At 66.9% G+C, this 22,921-nt stretch overlaps 4 protein-coding genes across 6 annotated transcripts; 3 read left to right on the plus strand and 1 right to left on the minus strand.

The window, feature by feature from the left end:
• Positions 1–75: 75 nt before the first annotated feature.
• On the plus strand, positions 76–3,319 carry TSR2 (TSR2 ribosome maturation factor). 3 transcript variants are annotated; one of them, XM_068178667.1, is made up of 5 exons: positions 90–114; positions 1,606–1,696; positions 1,820–1,911; positions 2,461–2,695; positions 3,131–3,319. In XM_068178667.1, exons 1-4 carry the CDS (start codon positions 106–108, stop codon positions 2,680–2,682), a joined length of 414 nt encoding a protein of 137 aa, XP_068034768.1. In that variant the 5' UTR covers positions 90–105; the 3' UTR covers positions 2,683–2,695; positions 3,131–3,319. The 3 variants fall into 3 exon arrangements, with proteins under 3 accessions (XP_068034769.1, XP_068034768.1, XP_068034770.1); XM_068178669.1 differs by lacking the exon at positions 90–114 and adding an exon at positions 1,269–1,424; XM_068178668.1 differs by lacking the exon at positions 2,461–2,695 and having other exon boundaries at positions 76–114.
• A 243-nt stretch (positions 3,320–3,562) lies between these two features.
• ZWINT (ZW10 interacting kinetochore protein) lies at positions 3,563–8,122 on the plus strand. Its single transcript, XM_068178666.1, has 10 exons — positions 3,563–3,748; positions 4,186–4,270; positions 4,659–4,764; positions 5,425–5,591; positions 5,794–5,844; positions 6,239–6,321; positions 6,586–6,755; positions 7,008–7,117; positions 7,386–7,543; positions 7,982–8,122. The coding sequence occupies exons 1-10, from the start codon at positions 3,720–3,722 to the stop codon at positions 8,004–8,006; spliced, it is 984 nt and encodes a 327-aa protein (XP_068034767.1). The 5' UTR covers positions 3,563–3,719; the 3' UTR covers positions 8,007–8,122.
• Positions 8,123–8,164: 42 nt separating this feature from the next.
• LOC137467091 (metabotropic glutamate receptor 6-like) lies at positions 8,165–16,400 on the minus strand. Its single transcript, XM_068178645.1, has 11 exons — positions 15,972–16,400; positions 14,938–15,439; positions 13,634–13,850; positions 13,296–13,431; positions 12,854–13,008; positions 12,042–12,203; positions 11,202–11,399; positions 10,595–10,731; positions 9,638–10,181; positions 8,858–9,249; positions 8,165–8,399 (listed from the first exon to the last, which is right to left on the minus strand). Exons 1-11 carry the CDS (start codon positions 16,238–16,240, stop codon positions 8,250–8,252), a joined length of 2,862 nt encoding a protein of 953 aa, XP_068034746.1. The 5' UTR covers positions 16,241–16,400; the 3' UTR covers positions 8,165–8,249.
• Positions 16,401–17,967: 1,567 nt separating this feature from the next.
• ABT1 (activator of basal transcription 1) lies at positions 17,968–20,511 on the plus strand. The gene is made up of 4 exons (XM_068178670.1): positions 17,968–18,037; positions 18,163–18,465; positions 18,721–18,899; positions 19,896–20,511. Exons 2-4 carry the CDS (start codon positions 18,168–18,170, stop codon positions 20,193–20,195), a joined length of 777 nt encoding a protein of 258 aa, XP_068034771.1. The 5' UTR covers positions 17,968–18,037; positions 18,163–18,167; the 3' UTR covers positions 20,196–20,511.
• Positions 20,512–22,921: the final 2,410 nt, after the last annotated feature.

Genomic DNA, 22,921 nt, shown 5'->3' on the forward strand with positions numbered 1-22,921 from the left:
CTGGGGGGGGGTGGAAGCATCCCCCCGGCCCCCCCCCCCCCCGCACAGCGGCTGCTCTTCCTGCGGAGGAAGGACTTCCGGGGGCAGCCCCCCCCCCCCAAAAGGATGCTACAGGTACGCCCGCCCCCAAGGATGCCATAGGTACCCTCGGGTGCTATGGGTGCCCCTCAAGGATGCTATAGGGACCCCCCAAGGATGCTATAGGGACCCTCGGGTGCCACAGGTACCCCCCCCCCACCCCAGGATGCCACAGGTACCTCAGCCTCCCCCCCGCCCCGTGGGGCCCCCTATGTATCCTATAGGAGCGGGGCGTGCCCAGTTCTGACCCCTGTAGCCGCCTTGGGCCACCCTAGCCCACCCCCTATAGCCCCCCCCCAATTCCTGCATGTCCCCTATAGCCCCCCTACAAATTCCCGCAGCTCCTAAAGCCCCGAAACCCCCCCATTGAGCCCCCCAGCCCCTATGGCCCCTCTACCCCATCGAGCCACCCAGCCCCTATAGCCCCTCTACCCCATAGAGCCCCACAGCCCCTATAGCCCCTCTACCCCATAGAGCCCCCCAGCCCCTATGGCCCCTCTACCCCATAGAGCCCCCCAGCCCCTATAGCGCCTCTACCCCATAGAGCCCCCCAGCCCCTATAGCCCCTCTACCCCATACAGCCCCCCCAGCCCCTATAGCCCCTCTTCCCCACAGAGCCCCCCAGCCCCTATAGCCCCTCTACCCCATACAGCCCCCCCAGCCCCTATAGCCCCTCTTCCCCATACAGCCCCCCAGCCCCTATAGCCCCTCTACCCCATAGAGCCCCCCAGCTCCTATGGCCCCTCTACCCCATAGAGCCCCCCAGCCCCTATAGCCCCTCTTCCCCATAGAGCCCCCCAGCCCCTATAGCCCCTTTTCCCCACAGAGCCCCCCAGCCCCTATAGCCCCTCTACCCCATAGAGCCCCCCAGCCCCTATAGCCCCTCTTCCCCATAGAGCCCCCCAGCCCCTATAGCCCCTCTACCCCATAGAGCCCCCCAGTCCCTATAGCCCCCCTAGAGCTTCTCCACATCCCTCCAGCTCCTGTGTGCCCCTCACCCCCTAGAGTGCCCCCATGTCCCCCCATATCCCCCACAGCCCCCTCACAGCCCCTAGCCCCCCACCCTCTCACCCGCGTCACGTGACCACAGCTGCGCGGGGGCTGTCGGGAGCTGTAGTCCCGTTCTGCCCCTGAGGCCACGCCCCCTCAACACCACGCCCACGCTCTGTCACGCCCCCACGCGTCCATCGGTGATTCGGGGATCGCTCCGTGCCTCGCTCGCTCGCGGATTCGGCGCTCGGCCGCGCGGCCTGCGGAGCGCCGTCATGGCGGCCCCCGCGGTGGAGGCGCGGGCGCTGTTCGCGGAGGGGGTGCGGGCCGTGCTGGGGGGGTGGGCGGCGCTGCAGGTGAGGGGGACCCCGGGGGACACCTGGGGACACCTTGCGGGGGGACCCCGGGGAATCTGCGAGCTGTGCTGGGGAGGTGGGCGGCGCTGCAGGTGAGGGGGGACACTTGGGGACACAGAGGGGGCACCCCGGGGCCAGCGCCGGGTGTCCCCATGTCCCCCCCCCCGGGCTGTCCCCGCAGCTGGCGGTGGCGCAGGGCTTCGGGGGGCCGCAGGGCCCCGAAAAGGCCGCGTGGCTCAGCTCGGCGCTGCTCGACTTCTTCACGCAGAACGGTGCGTGCTGCCCCTCCCCCACCCCGGGGGGAGGGGGAGGGGGAGGGTCCGGGGGTGGGGGAGGGGCAGAGGTGACACCACCTTTCCCCCCCCCCCAATGTCCCCCCCCCCCCCGTCCCCCAGCTGACCTGGAGCAGGAGGAGGTGGAGGATTTCCTGGCCGAGGTGATGGACAACGAGTTCGACACGGTGGTGGAGGACGGCAGCCTGCAGCAGGTGGGCTCCCAGTACGGACCAGTATGGACCAGTGTGCTCCCAGCAGCCTCCCCCAGGACAGCCCAGTTTGGCTGCTCTCAGCATCTTTTAGTGGCCTTTGTCCCTTCCTGGTACCCTTGGTGCCCTCCCAGGTGCGCCCAGTATAAACCAGTATGGACAAGGATGTTCCCAGTAGCCGCTCCCAGTTCATCCCATTCCATCCCCAGACTCTTGCCACCATCCTTCAGTGCCCCCAGAGCCTCCCAGTATGGACCAGTTTGTTTTCGGTGCTCTTTTACTTCCTCCCAGTCCGTCCCCGTCCCACGCATCGCCTCTCAGCGTCCGCCAGACCCATCCCAGTCCATCCCAGTCCATCCCAGTTACCTCCCCAGTCCCATGCATTGCCCTTAGCACCCCACAAACCCATCCCAGTCCATCCCAGTCCATCCCAGTCCCCTCCCCAGTCCCATGCATTGCCCTTAGCACCCCACAAACCCATCCCAGTCCATCCCAGTCCATCCCAGTCCCCTCCCCAGTGGTTCCCAGTCCATCCCAGTGTCCCCCGTGCAGGTGAGCCGGGAGCTGGTGACCCTTTTTGCTCGGGCGCGGGGGGGGGACGTGGGGGGGGTGGGGGCGGCCCTGGGGGCTCTTGCCTGCCGTGGCCCCGCCCTGGCCGCCGCCCTGGCCACCGCCCCGCCCGGGGGGAGACCCCCAGAGCCCCCCCGGGACCCCCCCCACGGCCCCCCGGAGCCCCCCGGAGCGAGGGGAGGAAGAGGAGGAGGAGAGCGATGAGGAAGAGGAGGAGGTGAGGGGGTGACATCACTGGGATGACGTCATGGGGAGCTGATGATGCCCTTCATTGGGAGCCAATGGGATTGGGAGGGTGCCGATGATGTCATCAAAGGGGGTGGGGATGTGGTGATGACATCATGGGGTGTGGCTCTGAGGGGGATACTGATGATGTCATTAGATTGGGGGGGTGGTGACTCCCAAGGGCCCCCAAATGAGGAGGGGCTAGGGGGTGGTGATGTCATTCCTGATGATGTCATTCAGTCCTGATGATGTCATCAAATGGGGGGAAACAGGGTGGGGGAGGAAGCTGGGATGGGGGTGGGGCAGGGATGGTGTCACCAAATTTAGGGAGAGGGACCCCCCCAGGACCCCTGTGACGGAAGGGGAGGGCACTGATGATGTCACTAGGGGGGGTGTGACACTGATGACGTCATTGCCACCCCCCCAGGCCATGGAGTGCGGGACACCCCCACCCCCCTCGGACGGCTGGACCGTGGTGCAGCGGCGGCGGCGGCGATGATGGGGGGAGGGGTGTCCTGTGTGTCCCCCCCCCCAGCTTGGGGGACACCCCTCCCCCACCCTGCTCCCCAAACTGGGGGGGGGAATAAAGGCCCCTCCCCCCATGGGGGTGTGGGAAGAGGAGTCGTGTGCTTATTGGAGGGAGAGGCCGCTTAGAGAAACCCCTGGCCCCTGTGCGGGCCCCACTGCGACCCCAGCGATCCCTCCCAGTTTAGCCCAGTCCCTCCCAGTAGAACCCCGCCCCTCCCAGTACCTCGCCCGGCCCCGCCCATCATGGCGGCCGCCCTGAGGGCTCCAGGGCAGTGAGGGGCGTGGCTTTCTCACCGCGCGTTGTGATTGGTTGTACTTCGCACGAGTCGGGCCGCCCTTCTCCCTTTCTCACGCGGTGATTGGTTGGCGAGAGCGGAGGCGAGCGGCGATTGGCCAGCTAGACTTGAACCGGGTGGGCGCGGGCGCTGATTGGTCGCCCTTGCTCGGGTGGGCGGAGCGAGGCGGGAGGGCGGGAAGACGCGGCGGCGATGGCGGCGCGGCTGGGGCGCGCGAGGGGGTGAGCGCGCGACCCCCCCCCCCCCCCTCCCCCTCACGGCGGGAACCCCTGAGGGCTGCCCGGCCGCCATCTTGGGTCGGGGGCGACCCTCACCACCCTGCGTGGGCCTGGGGGGGGGTTCACTGGGGTCTCTCATCCCCACTGGGGTCCCTGAAGGGTCACCGGGTCCTTACGGGCTCCTCCGGGTGACGCCCGGCCCCACACGGAGCCCTGCAGTGTCTCCGTGCCCTCACACCTATCCCGGGGGGCTCTGGGGGGGGGAAGGTCGCTGAGGGGGTCCCCTCATCCCCACGGGGGTCCCTGGGAGCCCACGCGTGTCCGAGGAGGGGTCCTGGTTGCCTCGTGTCACGGCGGGGTGTCGGGGGGGATCTCCTCGTTCCTGGAGGGGTCTGGGGGATGTCCCCCGCACCATCCCCACCCGTGTCCCGTGTCCCCAGGGCGCTGGCAGCGCTCGAGGCTGCCCTGGCCTTGGAGGAGGAGGAGGGTGATGTCCCCACTCGGGTCCTGGTGGAACATCAAATGGTGAGACCCCAAAGCTGCCCCGCAGCACCTCGGAATAGACTTGCAGCACCCACGTCTGCCCCACAGCTGTCCTTGACCTCCCCATTTGCTCCCTAACACCCCCACATCTGCCCTAAAATTACTTCTGACCCCCCAGATTTCTCACAGATCCCCTATGTGGCCTTGACTCTTTTAATGATTCCTGCGTTTGTCCTCTAAAGCTTCCCAATTGCCCTATTTTCTGTCATCCCCTCTGCCCCCATGTTATCCTCAAAAAATTTTCTTTTGTCCCCCCAGTTCTCCCCTCCACACCTCATTTTTTCCCCACACCTCTAACACCTGCTCTGTGACCTTCCCCAACTCCCTTGGTACCCCAAACCATCCCTGACACCCCAAACCTGCCCCCCAGGACACCCGGCGGAAGCAGAAGCTGCTCCTGTCCCAGCTCCGGGTGCTGAAGCTGCTCCTGGGGGTCATCGAGAACCCGGGGCTGCCCCCGGCCACCACCAACCTGCGTGAGCCCCCCGAGCCCCCTGACCCCCTAAACTGAACCCCACAATCCCCTGAGCCCCCAAACTGACCCCCAAAACTCCCTGAGCCCCCAGACTGAACCCAGAGCTGCCCTCAGCCTGTATAAGCCCCCCCAAAACTCCTGGGTGACCCTGAGCCCCAAAACCTGTTGACCTTCCTTGTCCACGTTGGGGGTTCCTGCGTCCCCTTTGGGGCGGGGGTTTGGGGTTTCTAGGGTCCGCTTTGGGGCAGGGATTCGGGGGTTCCTGTGACCACTTTGGGGATTCCTGGCTCGCCTTTGGGGCAGGGGTTTGGGGGTTCTGGGGTCCCCTTTGGGGCGGGGGTTTGGGGTTTCTAGGGTCCGCTTTGGGGCAGGGATTCGGGGGTTCCTGTGACCACTTTGGGGATTCCTGGCTCGCCTTTGGGGCAGGGGTTTGGGGGTTCTGGGGTCCCCTTTGGGGCAGGGGTTTGGAGGTTCCTGGCTCCCCTTTGGAGGTTCCTAGGTCCCCTTGGGGAGGGAGCTCAGGGGATGTTTGGTGAATCCCGTTCATCTGAGTCCTGCTTGGGAGTTCCTGGGAGCCCTTTGGGAGGGATTGGTGATTCCCAGGTCCCTTTTGGGGTCCCCCCCCGTTTCTGGGGGGGCTGATGTGGGGCTCCCCCCCCAGGCGAGGCGGCGGCGCAGGCGCGGGGGCGCTGGCGGGAGCTGAAGGCGAGGTACGGGGGGGCCCTGGGGGCGCTGGGCGAGGCCGTGCCCCCGGCCCTGGCCCAGCTGCACCGGGGCCGGCAGCTGCTGCAGCGCGGGAGGGCGGCCCTGGGGGCACGGCTGGATCAGGTACGGGGGGTTCCAGGGGGGCTGTGGGGGTCCCTGGGGAGGCTGGGGGCACAGTGTGGGTCTTGAGGGTCCCATGGGTGCTGGGGGGGCGGGAGTCACTGGCGGCACAGTGTGGGTCCTGGGGGGTTTTATGGGGGTTGGGGGCACACAGTGTGGGTCTGGGGGCTCCCATGGGTGCTGTCTCTCCCTGCCTCCCCCCCAGCAAGAAGAGCTGAAGGTGAAGGTGCGTGAGGCCACTGAGAGACGGGACCAGGTGAGTCTGGGGGGACACCCTTTGGGGTCCCCCTGCCCCATGGGGGCTCCTGGTGGTCCCATTTACCTTGGGGTGCCCCTGCCCACAGAGAAGTCCATTCTGGGGTTCCTTCCCACTTCAAGTCTCAGCTCATTCTCCCCCTTTTGGGGTCCACCCCCCAATTTGGGATCTTTTTTTCTTTGCAGTCTGGGGTCTTCTTCTCCCCAAATTTGGGGTATTTTCCCTTCCAAATTGGAGTCTGTCTTCCCTAGTTTGGCATCCCTTTCCCTCTGAATTGGGGGTCTCGTTCTCCCCCAGACTGAACTATTTTTTTTGCCCAAATCTGGGGTCTCTTTCCCCTCTGATTTGGGGTCTTTTCCCCCCGATTTGGGGTCTCTTTCTCCCCCCCCCCCAGCTGCTCCGGCGGGTTCAGGAGCGGCGCCTGCAGCGGCTCGGCCGGCAAAAGGCGCTGCAGGGGCTGCGGGAGACAGCGGCCAGGTGAGGGGACCGGGGAGGGGGGGTAGGGTGAGGAGCTGGGGGCCCCTGGGATTTTGGGGGGTGGTCCAGGGGTCCTGAGAGAGACCCAGGAGTTTGGGGGGATCTCCAGTGTGGGGGAGGGGTCCTCAGGGTGGGGGAGAGCCCTGGAAGGGACCCAGTGGGGGTCCAGGTGGGGCTCCTGGGGTAGTGGGGAGGACCTAGGGAATTTTGAGGGTGGGGGTGTGGTCGTGTTCCCCCCCACCCACGAACTGTCATTTCCTGCAGGGTGGAGGCCTCGTGCCACCTGTACCAGGCCCTGGCGGGGGTCCAGGTGCTGCCCCCCTCCCCAGGGACCCCCGAGCTGGAGCTGGAGCTGGGACCCCCTCCCAGCTCCTCCCATTCCATGCCCCCCCTTCACCTGTGCCTCACCCGCAGCGGGGGGGGTCCGACTGCAGGTGAGTGGCTATGGGGAGATTTTGGGGGGCTGGGGAGGATTTGGGGGCTTGTGGGGGGGGGAATTGGGGGTTGAAGGGGAACTGGGAGGGCTTGGAGGGGATTCAGGGTAGCACTTGGAGAGCTGGGGGGGAAATTTTGGGGGGTCAGGAAGGCCGTGGGGGTGCACTTGGGGGTTGGGGACTGATCTGGAGGTGTCGGGGGGGGGTTCTGGGTGGTTTTGGGGTCTCACCACCTCCTCCTTTTCCCCCCAGGAACCCCCCCTGGGGCTGTCTCCTCCCCTGGGCCCGGGGCTGCTGGAGCTGCAGCAGCGCTGCTGGGAGAGCTGGAACCTCTGGGCAGAGGTGACACACCTGAGGAACAGGTGAAGGGGGCTGGGGGGGGGTCTTTGAGGGAGTTTGGGGGGCTGGGGGGGAGTTGGGGGGTCTTTGGGGTAGGTCTGAAGGGTCTGGGGGTAATTGGGAGGGGTAGGGGCATTTGGGAGGTTAATTGGGGGGAGCTGTGGGAGAGGTTGGGGGGGGTTTTGTAGGTCAGGGGGTCTTTGGGGCAGCTCTGGGGGTCTTTAGTGTAATTGCCAGGGTGGGGGGGTTGATTGGGGGGCTCACCCCAAGCCCCTGGTGACCACCCCCCAGGTTTGCCCTGGACTGGCAGCCGGAGTTGGGGCTCCTGCAGGTCCTGGGGGGCCCCCGGGGCGCCCAGACCCTCTGGACGCTGCAGCTGGATCCGGGGGTACCCACAGAGCGGGGGGGTGCAACTGCTGCCCCCCGCCAAGGGGGCCCCCCCCATCCCTGTGAGTCCTTTGGGGGTGTCCTGGGGGAGTTTGGGGGTCCCTCAGATGGGATATGGGGGGTCTGTGGGACAGGTTTAGGGATCCTGGGGCAATTTGAGGGTCCTTGGGGGTGGGTTGGGGGTCTTGGGGGGGTCTGAAGGCAATTTTGGGGGTCCCAGAGACACTGGGAGATCCTGGGGGTGTTTTTGGGGTCCGGGGGGGGGGGGTCACTTGGGGGTCATTGAGGGCAATTTGTAGGGGTCCCTGAGACAATGGGGGGTCCTGGGGGTGGTTTTGGGGTCCCTGGGGGGGGTCTGAGGGCAATTTGGGGGGGTCCCAGAGGCACTTGGGCATCCCAGGGGTGGTTTTAGGGTTCTTGGTGGGTTTGGGGGGGCTCTCAAGGGGGCACCAGGGGGGTCCTGGGAGTGACCCCCCCCCAAATCCCCTTTTCCTCCACAGGCACCCCCAGACCCCCCCACTCTGACACGGTGGCTGGAGCTGCTGGTGGGGGGGGTCCCTGAAAATGGGGGATCCCCCTCTATCCCCTCCCCATAAAAAACCCCACTGCACCCCAATAAACTCACGGACACCCCTTCTCCAGCTCCGTCTCACCCCAAAAAAAAAAAAAAAACATTCCTGGGGGTTTGCGGGAGCAGCTTTATTGTGGGGAGGGGGCTCTGGGGGTCGGGGGTTTTGGGGTGCCAGGGGTCCCCCAATCTGGGGGTCCCTACGGGGGGGGGTCGGCACCGCGCCGCTTGGGCTGGTTGCGCTCGGGGTGCAGCAGGATCACGTAGACCTTGGGGGCGTAGAGGAGCCCCAGCGGCACCGAGGCCGACAGCGACATGGACACCGTCAGCGTGGCCGTCTGCACGTGCACCTGCACCCCGAAAACGGTACCCCAAAATCCTGCTGACCCCGAAATCCTCCATCCCAAATCCCACTGCACCCCAAACCCAGCCATTCCCCAGCCCAACTGTCCCAAGGGCCCACGGTCGCCGTGGCCGTTTGTACGTGCACCTGCACCCCAAAAAGAGTGCCCCAGAATCCTAGTGACCCCAAAAGCAGGTAATCTCAAATCCCACTGATGCCCATATGGCTAAATCCCATTGATCCCAAAACAGGGACCCCCCCCCCCAAATGCCCCCAGGGGGCCTCCAAATACCCCTAGGGATCCCCCAAATCCCCCTCCTCACCTTCCCAGCCGACTGGGCGTTGCCAAAAATGGGCTCAAAGGCGAACCAGACCATGTGTGCCCACAGTGATCCCCCAAATACCCCGAGAGTCCTCCCAGCAGCCCCCCAAATACCCCCAGGGACCCCAAACCCCCCTCCTCACCCTCTCTGCCGACTGGGCGGCTCCGAAGAAGATGGGCCCGAAGGCGAGCCACACCACGCAGGTGGTGTACATGGCGAAGCCGATGGGCTTGGCCTCGTTGAAGGTCTCGGGGACGCCGCGCGCTTTGACGGCGTACACGGTGCAGGTGAGCATCAGCAGCAGGGCGTAGGCCAGGCAGGCCAGCGTGGCCCCCTCGGCCATGTCGCAGCGCAGGACCCCCCGCGCCGCCTCGGGGTCGGGGGTCCGGCCCATCTCGTAGTCGATGAGGGCGTGGGGTGGCCGGACCAGCAGCCAGGTGGCCGCGGCCACCAGCTGCAGCCCGCTGAGCGTGAAGGTGATGACCAGCTGCGAGGTGGGGCTGATGAAGCGCGGCGGCGTCACCGAGCGCTTCCCTGCGGGGTACGGCGGGTTACGGGGGGCTGCTGGCACCCCCAGAGCTCGCCCGGCCTGAAGGGGTGGGCGTTGGGGTACCCCGTGTCCCTCAGCCTGATCTGGACCCCCAAAACTTTTGGAGGCCCTGGAAGTCACCTCCCTTGGGGACGGGGCTGGTCTTGGTGAGGAGCACAGGATGGGGACCCTGTCCCATGTCCCTCATGCAACACCACACCCCAGGCTCCTGCCCCCCAGTGCCCCTCACCCCTGCCCAGAGCCCCTCACCCCGTCTTCCCACCCCACTGTGCCCCTCACCCTGCTCAAAGACGTGGCAATGCAGTTGGTCTTGGTGAGAGCGTGGCACAGGTGAGACCCCAGCCCCTCACCCCGTGCCCCCCAGCCCCTCACCCTGCTCAAAGATGCGGTAGATGCGGTTGGTCTTGGTCAGCAGCGCGGCGTAGGTCAGGCTCATGCCCATGCCCAGGAAGAGTCGCCGCAGGGCGCAGACCCCCACGCCGGGCTCGGCCACCATGAGGAAGGTGATGGCGTAGACCAGGGCGATGCCGGCCAGCAGGACGTAGCTCAGCTCGCGCCCCGACGCTTTGACGATCGGCGTCTCGTGGTGCCGCACGAAGGTGGCCAGCACGAAGGCGGTGGCCATCAGCCCCAGCGTGGCCAGGGCCAGCGGGACGGCGGCGCAGGGGTCGCCCCAGCGCAGGCGCAGCACAGGTGTGGGGCGGCAGGCGGTGCGGTTGGGCGTGGGGCGCAGGTGAGGGGCACAGGGCAGGCAGGTGAGCAGGTCGGCCCGGTACTGGTAGCCCCCGCAGAGCTCACAGTGCCAGCAGCACGGAACCCCCTTCACCGGCTTCTTGCGCTCGCCGGGGCCGCACGGCAGGCTGCACACCGAGGGTGGCGGTGACGACGAGTTGGAGCCCCAGGCCATGGCATCCTCCTGGTGGGGGGACGGTCAGGGATACCCCAAACCTCCCCAGGGACACCCCAAATACCCTAGGGACATCTTGAACACCCTATGGACATCCCAACCCCTCACGGGCACCTCACGGATCCGCCAAACCCTCCGTGGACACCACAAACCCCCATGGACATCTCAAACCCCCTGTGAAAAACCCAGACCCACCACAGACAACCCAAAACCTCCATGAACACCCCAAACCTCCTCAGGGAACCCCCCCACAGGCACCCCATGTTTCCCCCAAGCCCTCCATGGACACCCACCCAGGAGGAACAGGGCATCCCCCACCCAGTGCCCCCGTTTGGCCACTGGGATAACCCCGGCTGACCCTGGGAGGGTCAGAGGGAGCACCCCTGGGGGGCACCCCTGGGCTTTGGGGGTCCCGGACCCACCTGCAGGTGCAGCCCCTGCACCCACTGCCCCACAGCCCGGTAGGCCCCGGTGCCGTTGCCCCCCTGGAACTGGAAGATGTCGTAGCGCCCGGGGGCGTCCCCGTTCTCATTGAAGGACACCGGTGTCCCAGCGCTGCCTGCGCACCAGTACGGACCAGTATAAACCAGTAACCACCAGTTTAGGTCAGGGACACCCCCTGCCATCCCACAGAAAAGGTCAGTGACCCCCTCAGCCCTGGCGTGGCCCTGGTACAGGGTAAACCAGTGCTCCCAGTATGGTTACCAGTGCACCCATCCCCTTCCCACTGCCCCACAGTGGCTCCCAGTACATCCCAGTATGGTCTCAAGTGCTCCCATCCCTCTCCCTGTTCCCCCTAGTACATCCCAGTGTTTCCCAGTATGTCCCAGTATGATCTCAAGTGCCACCATCCCCTTCCCAGTACCTCCCAGTATATCCCAATACCTCCTAGTAATTCCCAGTATGCTCTCCAGTGCCCCCATCTCCCTCCCTGTGCCACCCTAGTATATCCCAGTGTCTCCCAGTAGTTCCCAGTATGGTCTCCAGTGCGCCCCCCCATATCCCAGTATGCTCCCAGTGCCACGGTACCGTTGAAGGCCACCCTGCGGATGTGGGTGAGCAGGCGGCGCCCGTCCGGGGGGTCCATGTGGGCACAGAGCCCCCCGCCCGGGCAGGCCTCGCCCAGCAGCGAGTGCAGCCCGTGGGCCATGGCCAGCACGGCGTCGATGACGAACTGCACCTTCCCCTCCTGCTCGTAGGGCGAGTCCCGCCCGATGCGCTCCCGCCCTGGGGGTTCGAGATCCCAAATGGGCACCCCAAACCCACAACAGCACCCTAAACCTGCCACGGGCACCCCACCTTCTCCTCCTGCTCGTAGGGCGAGTCCCGCCCGATGCGCTCCCGCCCTGGGGGGTTCGAGATCTCAAATGGGCACCCCAAACCCACAACAGCACCCCAAACCCACCATGGACACCCCACCTTCCCCTCCTGCTTGCAGGGTGAGTCCTGCCCAATGCGCTTCCACCTGGGGACCCCAAATGGGCACCCTAAACCTGCCATGGGCACCCTAAACTTACCTGTGGGGTCTCTGTGGTGTCCCTGTGAGGCTGCTATGGGGTGTCTGGGGCAGGGTACCTGTGGGGTCTCTATAGGGTCTCTATGGGGTCCTTGTGGGGCAGGGTAGCTGTGGGGTCCCTATGGGGTCTCTATGGGGTCCCCATAGGGCAGGGTACCTGTGGGGTCCCTATGGGGTCTCTATGGGGCCCCTGTGGGCTCTTTATAGGGTCTCTATAGGGCAGGGTCCCTGTGGGGTCCCTATGGGGTCCCCATAGGGCAGGGTACCTGTGGGGTCCCTATGGGGTCTCTATGGGGTCCCCATAGGGCAGGGTCCCTGTGGGGTCCCTATGGGGTTCCCATAGGGCAGGGTACCTGTGCATTTGCGCACGGGCGCTCCGGGTGCCCCCGCGGGGTCTCCGTGGGGCGCGGTGCCGTGGGGCAGGCGGCAGTTGAAGTCGTCCTCCCAGAACTCGTGGAACCAGAGGTTGCGGCGGTTGTTCTCCAGCGAGCGCGACGTGAAGTACTCGTCAAAGCCTGGGGGGACACGGCGCCACCGCGGGGTCAGGGGGGCACCCCACAGGCTCACAGGGGACCCCACGGAGCCATGGGCGACCCACAGAACCCTGGAGTGTCCCACAAGCCCCCCAGAGCCCCAAACCGAACCCCCCAGAGCCCCCCCAAACCTCCTCAGGTCTCCCCAAAGCCCCCTAAGAGCCTCCCCGGAGCCCCCAAACCCACTCTGGGCTCCCCAAGAGCCCCCCCAGCAACCTCCAGTCTTCCCCAGCCCATCCCAGTTTCCCCCAGTCCCTCCCAATAAACTCCCAGTGCCCCCCAGTGCCCCCAGTGCCCCCAGTGCTCCCAGTGCCCCCAGTCCCTCCCAGTGCCCCCAGTCCCTCCCAGTGCCCCCAGTGCCCCCAGTCCCCCCCAGTGCCCCCAGTGCTCCCAGTGCCCCCAGTGCCCCCAGTGTCCCCAGTGCTCCCAGTGTCCCCAGTGCCCCCAGTCCCCCCCAGTGCCCCCAGTGCTCCCAGTGCCCCCAGTGCTCCCAGTCCCCCCAGTCCCTCCCAGTGCCCGCAGTCTCCCCAGTGCTCCCAGTCCCCCCCAGTCCCTCCCAGTGCCCGCAGTCTCCCCAGTGCCCCCAGTCCCTCCCAGTCCCCCCAGTCCCTCCCAGTGCCCCCAGCGCTCACCAGGCACCGAGGCCCGTTTGGGCAGGATGGTGATGGCCCCGTGCGCCGCCTCCTCCAGGCCCTGCACCGGCGCCATCTTGGCCCCCCAGCTGTCCGAGCCCACCCACGAGAAGTGGCCCGAGAGGTTGGCTAGCGTGGCGGCCTCCAGCACCCGCCTGCGGGGACAGGCACGGCTGCTGGGCAAACTGGGAGGGACTGGGGGCACTGGGAGGTAACTGGGAGGGAATGGAATGGGTTGGGTGGATACTGGGATGAACAGTGGAGGCTGCTGGGATGGACTGTGAAGGACTGGGAGGGAACGTGGACGGACCGAAAGGGCTGGGAGGCCACTGGGTTGGACTGGGAGGGGACCTGCCTAGACTGGGATGAACTCCAGCGGGCTGAGGAGCACTGGGGAGGGACTGGGGCAGGACCGGTGCGCACTGGGGTGCACTGGTCTCACCGGATGTCGTCCTCGTTGGCAAAGAGCACGACCCCGCGCGCGGTCGACGTCTCCATCAGGCGCCCGATGACCTTGGCGAACTCCCCCGGCTTCGGCTCCCGCGGGATCTTGATGGACTGGGCGATGCACAGGCCCCCTGCCCCAGTACAGACCAGTATAAACCAGTACGGACCAGTGTGGAAGGGGACCACCCGTCCTCTCCAGGCCTCAGAACCTCTCTGTTCCATGCAGAGCTCATCCTCCCAGTACATCCCAGTATGGTCCAGTGCCTCCCAGTATAACCCAGTGCCCCTCCCAGTACAACCCAGTATAACCCAGTATAACCCAGCACAGCCCACCGGCCTCGCGGGAGCTCTGCACGAAAGCCTCGACACCGCTCTCGCCGTAGTTGCCCTCGGAGGCCAGCGTGCTGACGTAGCTCCAGCCCAGCGCCCGCACCACAGCCACCATGGCCTGCGCCTGGTACGAGTCCGGCGGCACCACCCGCGAGAAGAACTCGTAACGCCCGGGGTCTGACAGCTCGGGGGCCGTGGAGGCGTAGCTGATCTGGGGGATCTGGGGACATCGGGGACACGTCAGGGACAGGGGGGACACTGGGGACGTGTCAGGGACGTGAGGACATTGGGGGGTTTGGGGGCGTCGTGGGGCCATGGGGAGATGGGGGTGAAGGGCTGTGGGGGGGGTCAGTGTGGAGCTGTTGATGTAGGAAGGGTCTGGGGGGACACTGGGGAGAGTGAGGGGACATAAAGGACAGAGGGGTGTGAGGGGGCACGGGGGGCTCAGCCCCGGGGCTGGGGACATGGGGGACAAGCGGGGGGGGACACCCAGGGGACCTGGCACTGTGGGACCCCCCCCTCCCTGTCCCTAATCCCCCCTAATCCCCCTGGGCCATTTGCTGCCGTCCCAGGGGATTGTGGGTAACACCCTGGGGGGGAGGAGGGGAAGGTTCTGGAAGTGGGGGGGGGGACAACACGGAGGGGGACCAGGTGTCCAGGCCCCCCCTCACAGGGAGAGGACACCATGAGGACACTGTGGGGACAGCGCTGTCCCATGTCACCCCCCACATTCCCTCCAACATCCCCAATGTGCTCGACACCCCCGGTGATCACAAAGAGTCCCTGGACATTGGCCACCACGATGGCCACCGAGATGGCAGAGGCACCACTGCTGCCCACGTCCCCTCCGTGCCCCCAACGCCCCCCAAATCCCCGCATCTCACCGCAAACAGCCGCAGCACGTTGGCCACCATGATGGACACGGAGCTGGCAGAGACACCAATGTCCCTCCATGCCCCCGATGTCCCTCCACCTCCCCAGTGCCCTTCCGTGCCCCCAAAGCCCCCCAAATCCCCGCATCTCACCGCAAACAGCCGCAGCACGTTGGCCACCATGATGGACACGGAGCTGGCAGAGACACCAATGTCCCTCCATGCCCCCGATGTCCCTCCACCTCCCCAGTGCCCTTCCGTGCCCCCAAAGCCCCCCAAATCCCCGCATCTCACCGCAAACAGCCGCAGCACGTTGGCCACCATGATGGACACGGAGCTGGCAGAGACACCAATGTCCCTCCATGCCCCCGATGTCCCTCCACGTCCCCAGTGCCCCTCCGTGCCCCCAACGCCCCCCAAATCCTCGCATCTCACCGCAAACAGCCGCAGCACGTTGGCCACCATGATGGACACGGAGCTGGCGGACGCCCCGATGACCCCGACCAGGCGCTCGGGCGGGGGCCGGCGCGGGGCCGACCCGTCGGGGCAGCTGCCCTCGCCCCCCTCGGGGGGCAGGAGGCTGCGCACGAAGCTCAGCGCTTGCTCCAGGGCGTAGGTGTCCCTGGAGCAGGTGTCCAGGATGCGGGCGCCCAGCGTCAGGTTGGGCAGCACGCGCGGGTCGCCGTTGACGCGGTCCAGCGCGTACAGCATGGCCTCCAGCCGGTGGATGCCCTTCTCCTTCTTGACCGGCCCGCAGGGCACCCCGGCGGGGCCGCGGGCGTGCACCGGGAACAGGCCCCCCAGCGTCAGGTCGCCCTCCAGCCGGATGGCGTGGGGCTGGGTGGGCGCCGGGGGGGCAGCGGCACGGCGGGCACAGCGACAGCAGGGCCACCAGCGGGACCACCAGCGGGACCACCGGTGGGGTGGGCATGGTGGGCTGGGGGCAAAGAGGGGGTTAGGGGGTGATAGGGGGCAGAGGTGGCACCCTGTGGGGCAGGGTGGGTGCCAGGGGGGCACAGGGACAGCAGGGTGGGCAGTGGTGGCACAGTGGGGTGGGGCTGGAACCCCATGGGGCACAGGTGGCTCCCTGTGGGGCAGGGTGGGTGCCAGGGGGGCACAGCAGGGTCACCGCGGGGGTCAGCAGAGTGGGCAGTGGGGATGGCACCCCACGGGGCAGGGGTCGCACCCTGTGGGGTGGGGGTGGTACCCCAGGGACCAGGGGGCTCACAGGGACACCAGAGTGGGCAGGAGGGATAGAGAGGGGTTATGGGGGGTGGCACCCACTGGGGTGGGGGGGACACGCTTTGCGGGGTGGGGAGGGGGGGAATGACACCCCATGAGGCAGGGACACCCCCCGTGTGGGGGGCAGCCCCCCCATGGGGCACAGGGATCTGTCCCCACCCTGGAGGGATGTTTGGGGGTTCCCAGCACCCCCCAGTTTGGGGTCCCGGTGCCCTCACCCCGCTCACCTGGCCCGTGGGTGCTCCTGTCCCTGTGCAGCCGCTGGGGACTGGGGCCGCCCCCGTCCTGGCCCCCCCAGTTCCCCCCCAACCCCCCCCCCCTCGGGGTCCCTCCAGATGCTGATGGGGAAGGGAGGGGGAAGGGGCCCCCCCGCCCCATCCCGGCTTGGCCGAACTCCCACAACCCCCTGCCCCCCCCAATTAAACCAGATGTTAATTACTGGGGGATGGGGGGGGGGGGTGAGCGGAATTAGGGGTGCCCCCCTCCCCGAACACATCCCCAGGGGGTCCCATGGTGGGGCTGAGTCCCTCGGGGGGCTTGGGGGGCCGGAGGGCCCTAATCCCCCCCAGCTGTCGGATTACGGGGGGGGGGGTGATAATCCACTGCTCATCTGCAGCCAGGACCCCCCCCAGACCAGACGAGGGAGGGGGGACACGGGGGGGCTGATGGGGACTCTGGGAGGGTGAGCAGAATCCTGGGGGCTCTGAGGACACTTGGGGGGGCTGATGGGGACTCTGGGAGGGTGAGCAGAATCCTGGGGGGCTCTGAGGACACTTGGGGGGCTGATGGGGACTCTGGGAGGGTGAGCAGAATCCTGGGGGGCTCTGAGGACACTTGGGGGGCTGAGGGGGGCCATGGAGAGGCACGGGGGGTCGGTGGGGGACATGGAGGGGGGGGTGACCCAGGAGAGCTCTGAGGGGACAAGGAGGGGACACTGGGGGGGCTCAGTGGTCCCGGGGTGGGGTCAGTGGGTGCCGGGGTGGGGTCAGTGGGTGCCGGGGGGGTCAGTGGGTCCGGGATGGGGTCAGTGGTCCCGGGGTGGGGGTCAGTGGGTCCCGGGGTGGGGGTCAGTGGTCCCGGGGGGGATCAGTGGGTCCCGGGGGGGTCAGTGGTCCCGGGGTGGGGGTCAGTGGGTCCCGGGGGGTCAGTGGGTGCCGGGGGGGTCAGTGTTCCCAGGGGGGTCAGTGGGTGCCGGGGTGAGGGTCAGTGGGTGCCGGGGGGGTCAGTGGGTCCCGGGGTGGGGCTCAGTGGTCCCGGGGTGGGGGTCAGTGGTCTCGGGGAGGGTCAGTGGGTCCCGGGGGGATCAGTGGGTCCCGGGGTGGGGTCAGTGGGTCCCGGGGGGTCAGTGGGTGCCGGGGGGGTCAGTGTTCCCAGGGGGGTCAGTGGGTCCGGGGTGGGGCTCAGTGGTCCCGGGGGGGGTCAGTGGTCCCGGGGTGGGGGTCAGTGGTCCCGGGGTGGGGGTCAGTGGGTGCCGGGGGGGGTCAGTGGGTCCGGGGTGGGGCTCAGTGGGTGCCGGGGGGATCAGTGGGTCCCGGGGTGGGGGGTCACTGGTCCCGGGGGGGTCAGTGGTCCCGGGGTGGGGTCAGTGGGTCCCGGGGGGTCAGTGTTCCCAGGGGGGTCAGTGGGTCCGGGGTGGGGGTCAGTGGGTGCCGGGGGCTCAGTGGGTCCCGGGGGGGTCAGTGTTCCCAGGGGGGTCAGTGGGTCCCGGGGTGGGGGTCAGTGGTCCCGGGGGGGGTCAGTGGGTCCCGGGGGGTCGGTGGGTCTGGGGTGGGGGTCAGTGGTCCCGGGGTGGGGGTCAGTGGGTCCCGGGGGGATCAGTGGGTCCCGGGGGGTTCAGTGGGTCCCAGGGGGGTCAGTGGGTCCCAGGGGGGTCAGTGGGTCCCGGGGTGGGGGTCAGTGTTCCCAGGGGGGTCAGTGGGTCCGGGGTGGGGGTCAGTGGGTGCCGGGGGCTCAGTGGGTGCCGGGGGCTTTCGGGGAGCCCCCGGGGGCTGGGGGGGGAATGCGGGGGGTTTGAGGGGCCCCGGAGCGGGCGGGGCTTTTCCCGCCAAAACTCCGCCTCAGCCGTTCCCGCCCAAACCGCGGCGCGCGCTTCCCGCTGCCGCCAGGCCACGCCCCCACATTGATCCACGCCCCCTTAGCGTCTAACCACGCCCCTTCACATAAACCCCGCCCCCTAAAGCAAGGCCCCGCCTTTCCGGGCTTTACGGCTTTTTCGCGATTCCCCCCGCTCCTTGCTAGCGGCGCTTTACGGCTGTGTTGGTGTTTTACGACCGCGGCCGGCCGCGTTGTGCGGGTGCGGGGCCGGGGGCGATTTTGGGGGTCCCGGGGGGAATTGGGGGTGCGACAGAACCTGGAAAGGGGTGGGGGGGGGGCCCTGGGGGTGGTCGCCTCCCTTTAACTCCTTCCTGACCATCGCAGGGGCCATGGCTGGGGCCGAGCGGGACCCGCACAGGAGGGGCGAGGAGGAGGAGGAAGAGGAGGAGGAAGCAAAGGAGGAGGAAGAGGAAGCAAAGGAGGAGGAAGAAGAGGAAGAAAAGGAGGAGGAAGAGGAGGGTCCCGAGGGCTCCCCCGCTGCCGAAGCCCCCTCCGACCCCCCCCCAAAGCCGGTGGTACCGGGGGTCCTTTATTTGTCCTTCCTCCCCCCGGGCTTCGGGCCCCGTCAGGCCCGGGCGCTGCTGCGGCCGCACGGGGAGCTGGGCAGGGTCTTCTTTCAGCCCCGCGGTGAGTGCGGGGGTCCTGGGGGGGTCAGGGTGCCCCACAGAGCCCCAGCAATGCGGAATGGGGCTGGGGTCCCCACAGCCCCCCTGCAGGTACAGAACCGGGGAGGGGGGGTCCGGGCCCCTCCCAGCCCCGCTGACACCCACGGAGCGGGTGGGGGAGGGGTGTTCAGCCCCCTTGGGTGGGGGGGATCTCAGCCCTCCCCGGGGCGGGGGGGTTCTCCCCTCCTTTCTCAGCGCCCCCTCCCCGTTCCCGCAGGAGGCTCCGTGCGGCGGCGGCGGCAGCGCCCGGGGGGGCCCCCGGCCGTGGCGTTCGCCGAGGGCTGGGTGGAATTTCGGGACAAGCGAGCGGCCAAACGCGCGGCCAAAATCCTGCACGGGGCCCCCATGGCCCCCCGGCCCCGCAGCCCCTTCCGCCATCACTGCTGGAGCATCAAGGTGGGGCTCGGGGGGCTCCTGGGGAGGGGTCCCGCCTGGTCCAGAACGGTTTTAGGGGGGTTGGAGCCCTTTTTGGGGGGGGGGTCTCAGGTATTTAGATGCCCTGGGGCGAGGGGGGCACCTGTGGGCTCCTGGGTAATTGGGACCCTTTATGGGTGAGGGGTCGGGGTAGCCCTGGGTCCCTTTTTGGTGGTCCACAACCTTTGTAGTGAGCACCTGGGTCCCTTTTTTGGGGGTCCCAGGTGTGTAGGGAGCACCTGGTCCCTTTTTTGGGGGTCCCAGGTTTGTAGGGAGCACCTGGGTCCCTTTTTTGGGGGTCCCAGGTTTGTAAGCAGCACCTGGGTGCCTTTTTTGGGGGTCCCAGGTTTGTAAGCAGCACCTGGGTCCTTTTTTGGGGGGGTCCCAGGTTTGTAAGGAGCACCTGGGTCCCTTTTTGGGGGTCCCAGGTTTGTAAAGAGCACCTGGGTCTCTTTTTTGGGGGGGTCCCAGGTTTGTAGGGAGCACCTGGGTCCCTTTTTTGGGGGTCCCAGGTTTGTAAAGAGCACCTGGGTCCTTTTTTGGGGGGATCCCAGGTTTGTAAAGAGCACCTGGGTCCTTTTTTGGGGGGGTCCCAGGTTTGTAGGGAGCACCTGGGTGCCTTTTTTGGGGGTCCCAGGTTTGTAGGGAGCACCTGGGTCCCTTTTTTGGGGGTCCCAGGTTTGTAGGGAGCACCTGGGTCCCTTTTTTGGGGGTCCCAGGTTTGTAGGGAGCACCTGGGTCTCTTTTTTGGGGGAGTCTCAGACAGTTTTGGCCCACTGGGGGTTCCTGTATTAGGGTTCAAGGGGGTGCCCAGCACTGGGGGAGGGGCAGGGCTGTGTTGGGGGGACCCCTCCCACACACCTGGGCCAGCAGCTGGGCGGGGTTTGAGCACCCCAAAACCTCACTGGGGGGGGGGGGGGTTTGGGGGTGGTCTGAGGTTGTTTGGGGGATCCCCTGACCTGTGCCCATCCCCCCCAGTACCTGCCCGGCTTCCGGTGGCCTCACCTGAGCGAGCGGCTCAGCTACGAGCGCCAGGTGCGGGCGCAGCGCCTGCGGGCCGAGGTGGCCCAGGCCAAGCGGGAGGGGGGGTTCTACGCCCGCCGCGCCTCCAAAGACCCCCCCAAAACCAAAACCTCCGGGGACCCCGCCGCCCCTGCCCCGACCTGGGGCTTCACCCAAACACCCACCGAGGAGGAGATCTGGCGGCGCAAAGCTCGGCCCCCCCCGGCCGCGCCCCCGCAGCGCCTGCTGGAGAAGGTGTTTGGGGTAGGGAGGTGAGACCCTCCCTCAAATTTGGGAGGGGGCCCAGGTGTCTGGGAAGGTCCCTTGGCACGCCGGGGCCTCCTCCGGACACCGATCCCTTTCTCAAGGGTCTCGAAATGTTTTTATTTTTCTCCTTAAAACTTTTATTACTTTTAACAAAAATAATTCCTCGCGGTCTCTTTAAATTCTGCCGAGGGGGCGGGGCCAAGGGGAGGGGGCGGGGTTATGGCTTCGGCGCGAAACTCCCTGACGGCAGCGCGGGGCGGGGGGTAGAGTGGGAGTGGCTTAAGCAGCGCAGGCCACGCCCCTTTACCTTAAAAGGACATGGCCTCAGGAAGCAACAGCAGGTGAAAGGTGCGCATGGGCGGGGCCTAACCAGAGGGGCGGGGCTGAAGAAAGCCACGCCCCTCCCCGCGCCTTTAACAGGTCATTTAAATCTCTACGAGGGGGAGGGCAGGGCTCTTAAAGGGGCCGCGCCCCCATTTCGGGGGGGCAGTTCCAGTGTCAAAAATAGAAGCTCTGGGGGGTGGGGGAGGGGCCCCAGCATGGCACTGGGGAAATGGGAGAACGAACAAACTTGGGGCCCCATAAACCTGATGTCCCCATAAACCTGGGGGGTGGGGGGCAAACCCCCCAAAAATGGGTGCTGACAACACCCCAATATCCCTGGGAAACCAAACGGGGGGAGTGGTACCAAACTGGGGACTCCCCCCCTCAAAATGCCACTGCTGGGGTCCCTCAGCCTCGCTGTGTCACTGGGAGGGGGGGGGGGGGGGACGGGACGGGACGACCCGGGGTGCCCAAAATCGGGGCGTCACCCCGGGGTCCCCCCGAAGCCCCACAGCGGGGTCCTGGAGCCCCAAACCTGTGGGGCACCCCAGAATGTCCCAGTGACTCTCTGGGGGTCCAGGGGTGCCGGTCTCACCCAGGGGACTCGCCAGCGCCCCTCCCCCACCACATCCAAGGCTCCATCCCCAAATCCACTCCCCACCCACCCCAAAGGTGCAACACCCCATCCCTCCTCCCCACCCCCACATCCCCCGATTTTAGTGCCCCCCCCCCACCTTTCCGGTTCCTCATTTTCCTCTTCCCCTCCCAGTTTTCATTTCCCCTCATTTCCTCAACCCCAATTCCAGTTCAATTATCGCTTCCCACCCCCCACCCCCGCCAAATTTTGGTTCCTTTCCCATCCCCATCTCCCTCCCATCAACATCCCCCTCCCCACGTTTTTCACTCCCATCCCCCCCCCGCCCCAATCCATCCCCTCCATTTGCTCCCCCCCCACCCCAAATCCCCACCTCCCCAAATCCTCCCCCCTCCCTCAATGCCCCTCCCCCGCCAACATCTGGCAGGGCCGGCAGCACCGCCCCCCCCTCACCAGGACATGGCAGCGGGGGGCGGGGGGCCGGGCCGGGGGTCCCGGGGGTCCCGGGCAGGGCCCGTAGGCCTCGAGATCACAGAGCAGCTCCACCAGGTCCAGCACGGAGCGCAGCGGGGGGCGCCGGGCCAGCACCTCGTGCCCGGGGGGCACCGGGCGGCCGCGGGCAACCAAGACGCGGAAAGCCAAGCCCGGGTTGAGCAGCACGGCGGCCGCGGCCATGGAGGAGCGGGGGCAGCGCTGCACGAGCCGTAGCCCCCGCGCCGGGCTCGGCCCGGGGCCACCGTCGGCCCCCACAACCCCCCAGTGAGCCGGGAGCGGGATCTCGGCCAGTTCCTCCAGGAAGGAGCCGGGCCAGAGCTGGGGAGCGGGGGGCAGCGGGAAGGGCTGTGGGAGAGAAGGGGTTAACCGAGTGGGGGGCACCCTTTAGAGCCCCCCAAGAACCCCCCCAGCCAGCAGCAAGCTCCTCCTTCTAAACCCTCCAGCTTCCAGGGGCTCCCGGAAAACCCAAGGGTCATCCCAAAGCCCCCTCCCCGAATTACCAGGACCCCAAAAACTTCCCCTCTCCCAAAAGCCCCCTCCCCAAATTACCAGGACCCCAAAAACCTCCCCCCCCTCAAAAGCCCCCTCCTCGAATTACCAGGACCCCAAAAACCTCCCCTCTCCCAAAAGCCCCCTCCCCGAATTAGCAGGACCCCAAAAACCTCCCCTCTCCCAAAAGCCCCCTCCCCGAATTAGCAGGACCCCAAAAACCTCCCCCCCTCAAAGTCCCTTCCCCAAATTACCAGGACCCCAAAAACCTCCCCCCCCCAAAAGTCCCTTCCCCAAATTATCAGGACCCCAACCCCCCCCCCCCCCAAAAGCCCCCTCCTCGAATTATCAGGACCCCAAAAACCTCCCCCCCCTCAAAAGTCCCTTCCCCAAATTACCAGGACCCCAAAAACCTCCCCTCTCCCAAAAGCCCCCTCCCCGAATTAGCAGGACCCCCAAAAACCTCCCCTCTCCCAAAAGCCCCCTCCCCGAATTAGCAGGACCCCAAAAACCTCCCCCCCCTCAAAAGTCCCTTCCCCAAATTACCAGGACCCCAAAAACCTCCCCCCCCCCAAAAGTCCCTTCCCCAAATTATCAGGACCCCAACCCCCCCCCCCCCAAAAGCCCCCTCCTCGAATTACCAGGACCCCAAAAACCTCCCCCCCCCTCAAAAGTCCCTTCCCCAAATTACCAGGACCCCAAAAACCTCCCCTCTCCCAAAAGCCCCCTCCCCGAATTAGCAGGACCCCAAAAACCTCCCCTCTCCCAAAAGCCCCCTCCTCGAATTACCAGGACCCCAAAAACCTCCCCCCCCTCAAAAGCCCCCTCCCCA

This window comes from Anomalospiza imberbis, unplaced genomic scaffold, assembly GCF_031753505.1.
Source record: "Anomalospiza imberbis isolate Cuckoo-Finch-1a 21T00152 unplaced genomic scaffold, ASM3175350v1 scaffold_52, whole genome shotgun sequence".
NCBI lineage: Eukaryota > Metazoa > Chordata > Aves > Passeriformes > Viduidae > Anomalospiza > Anomalospiza imberbis.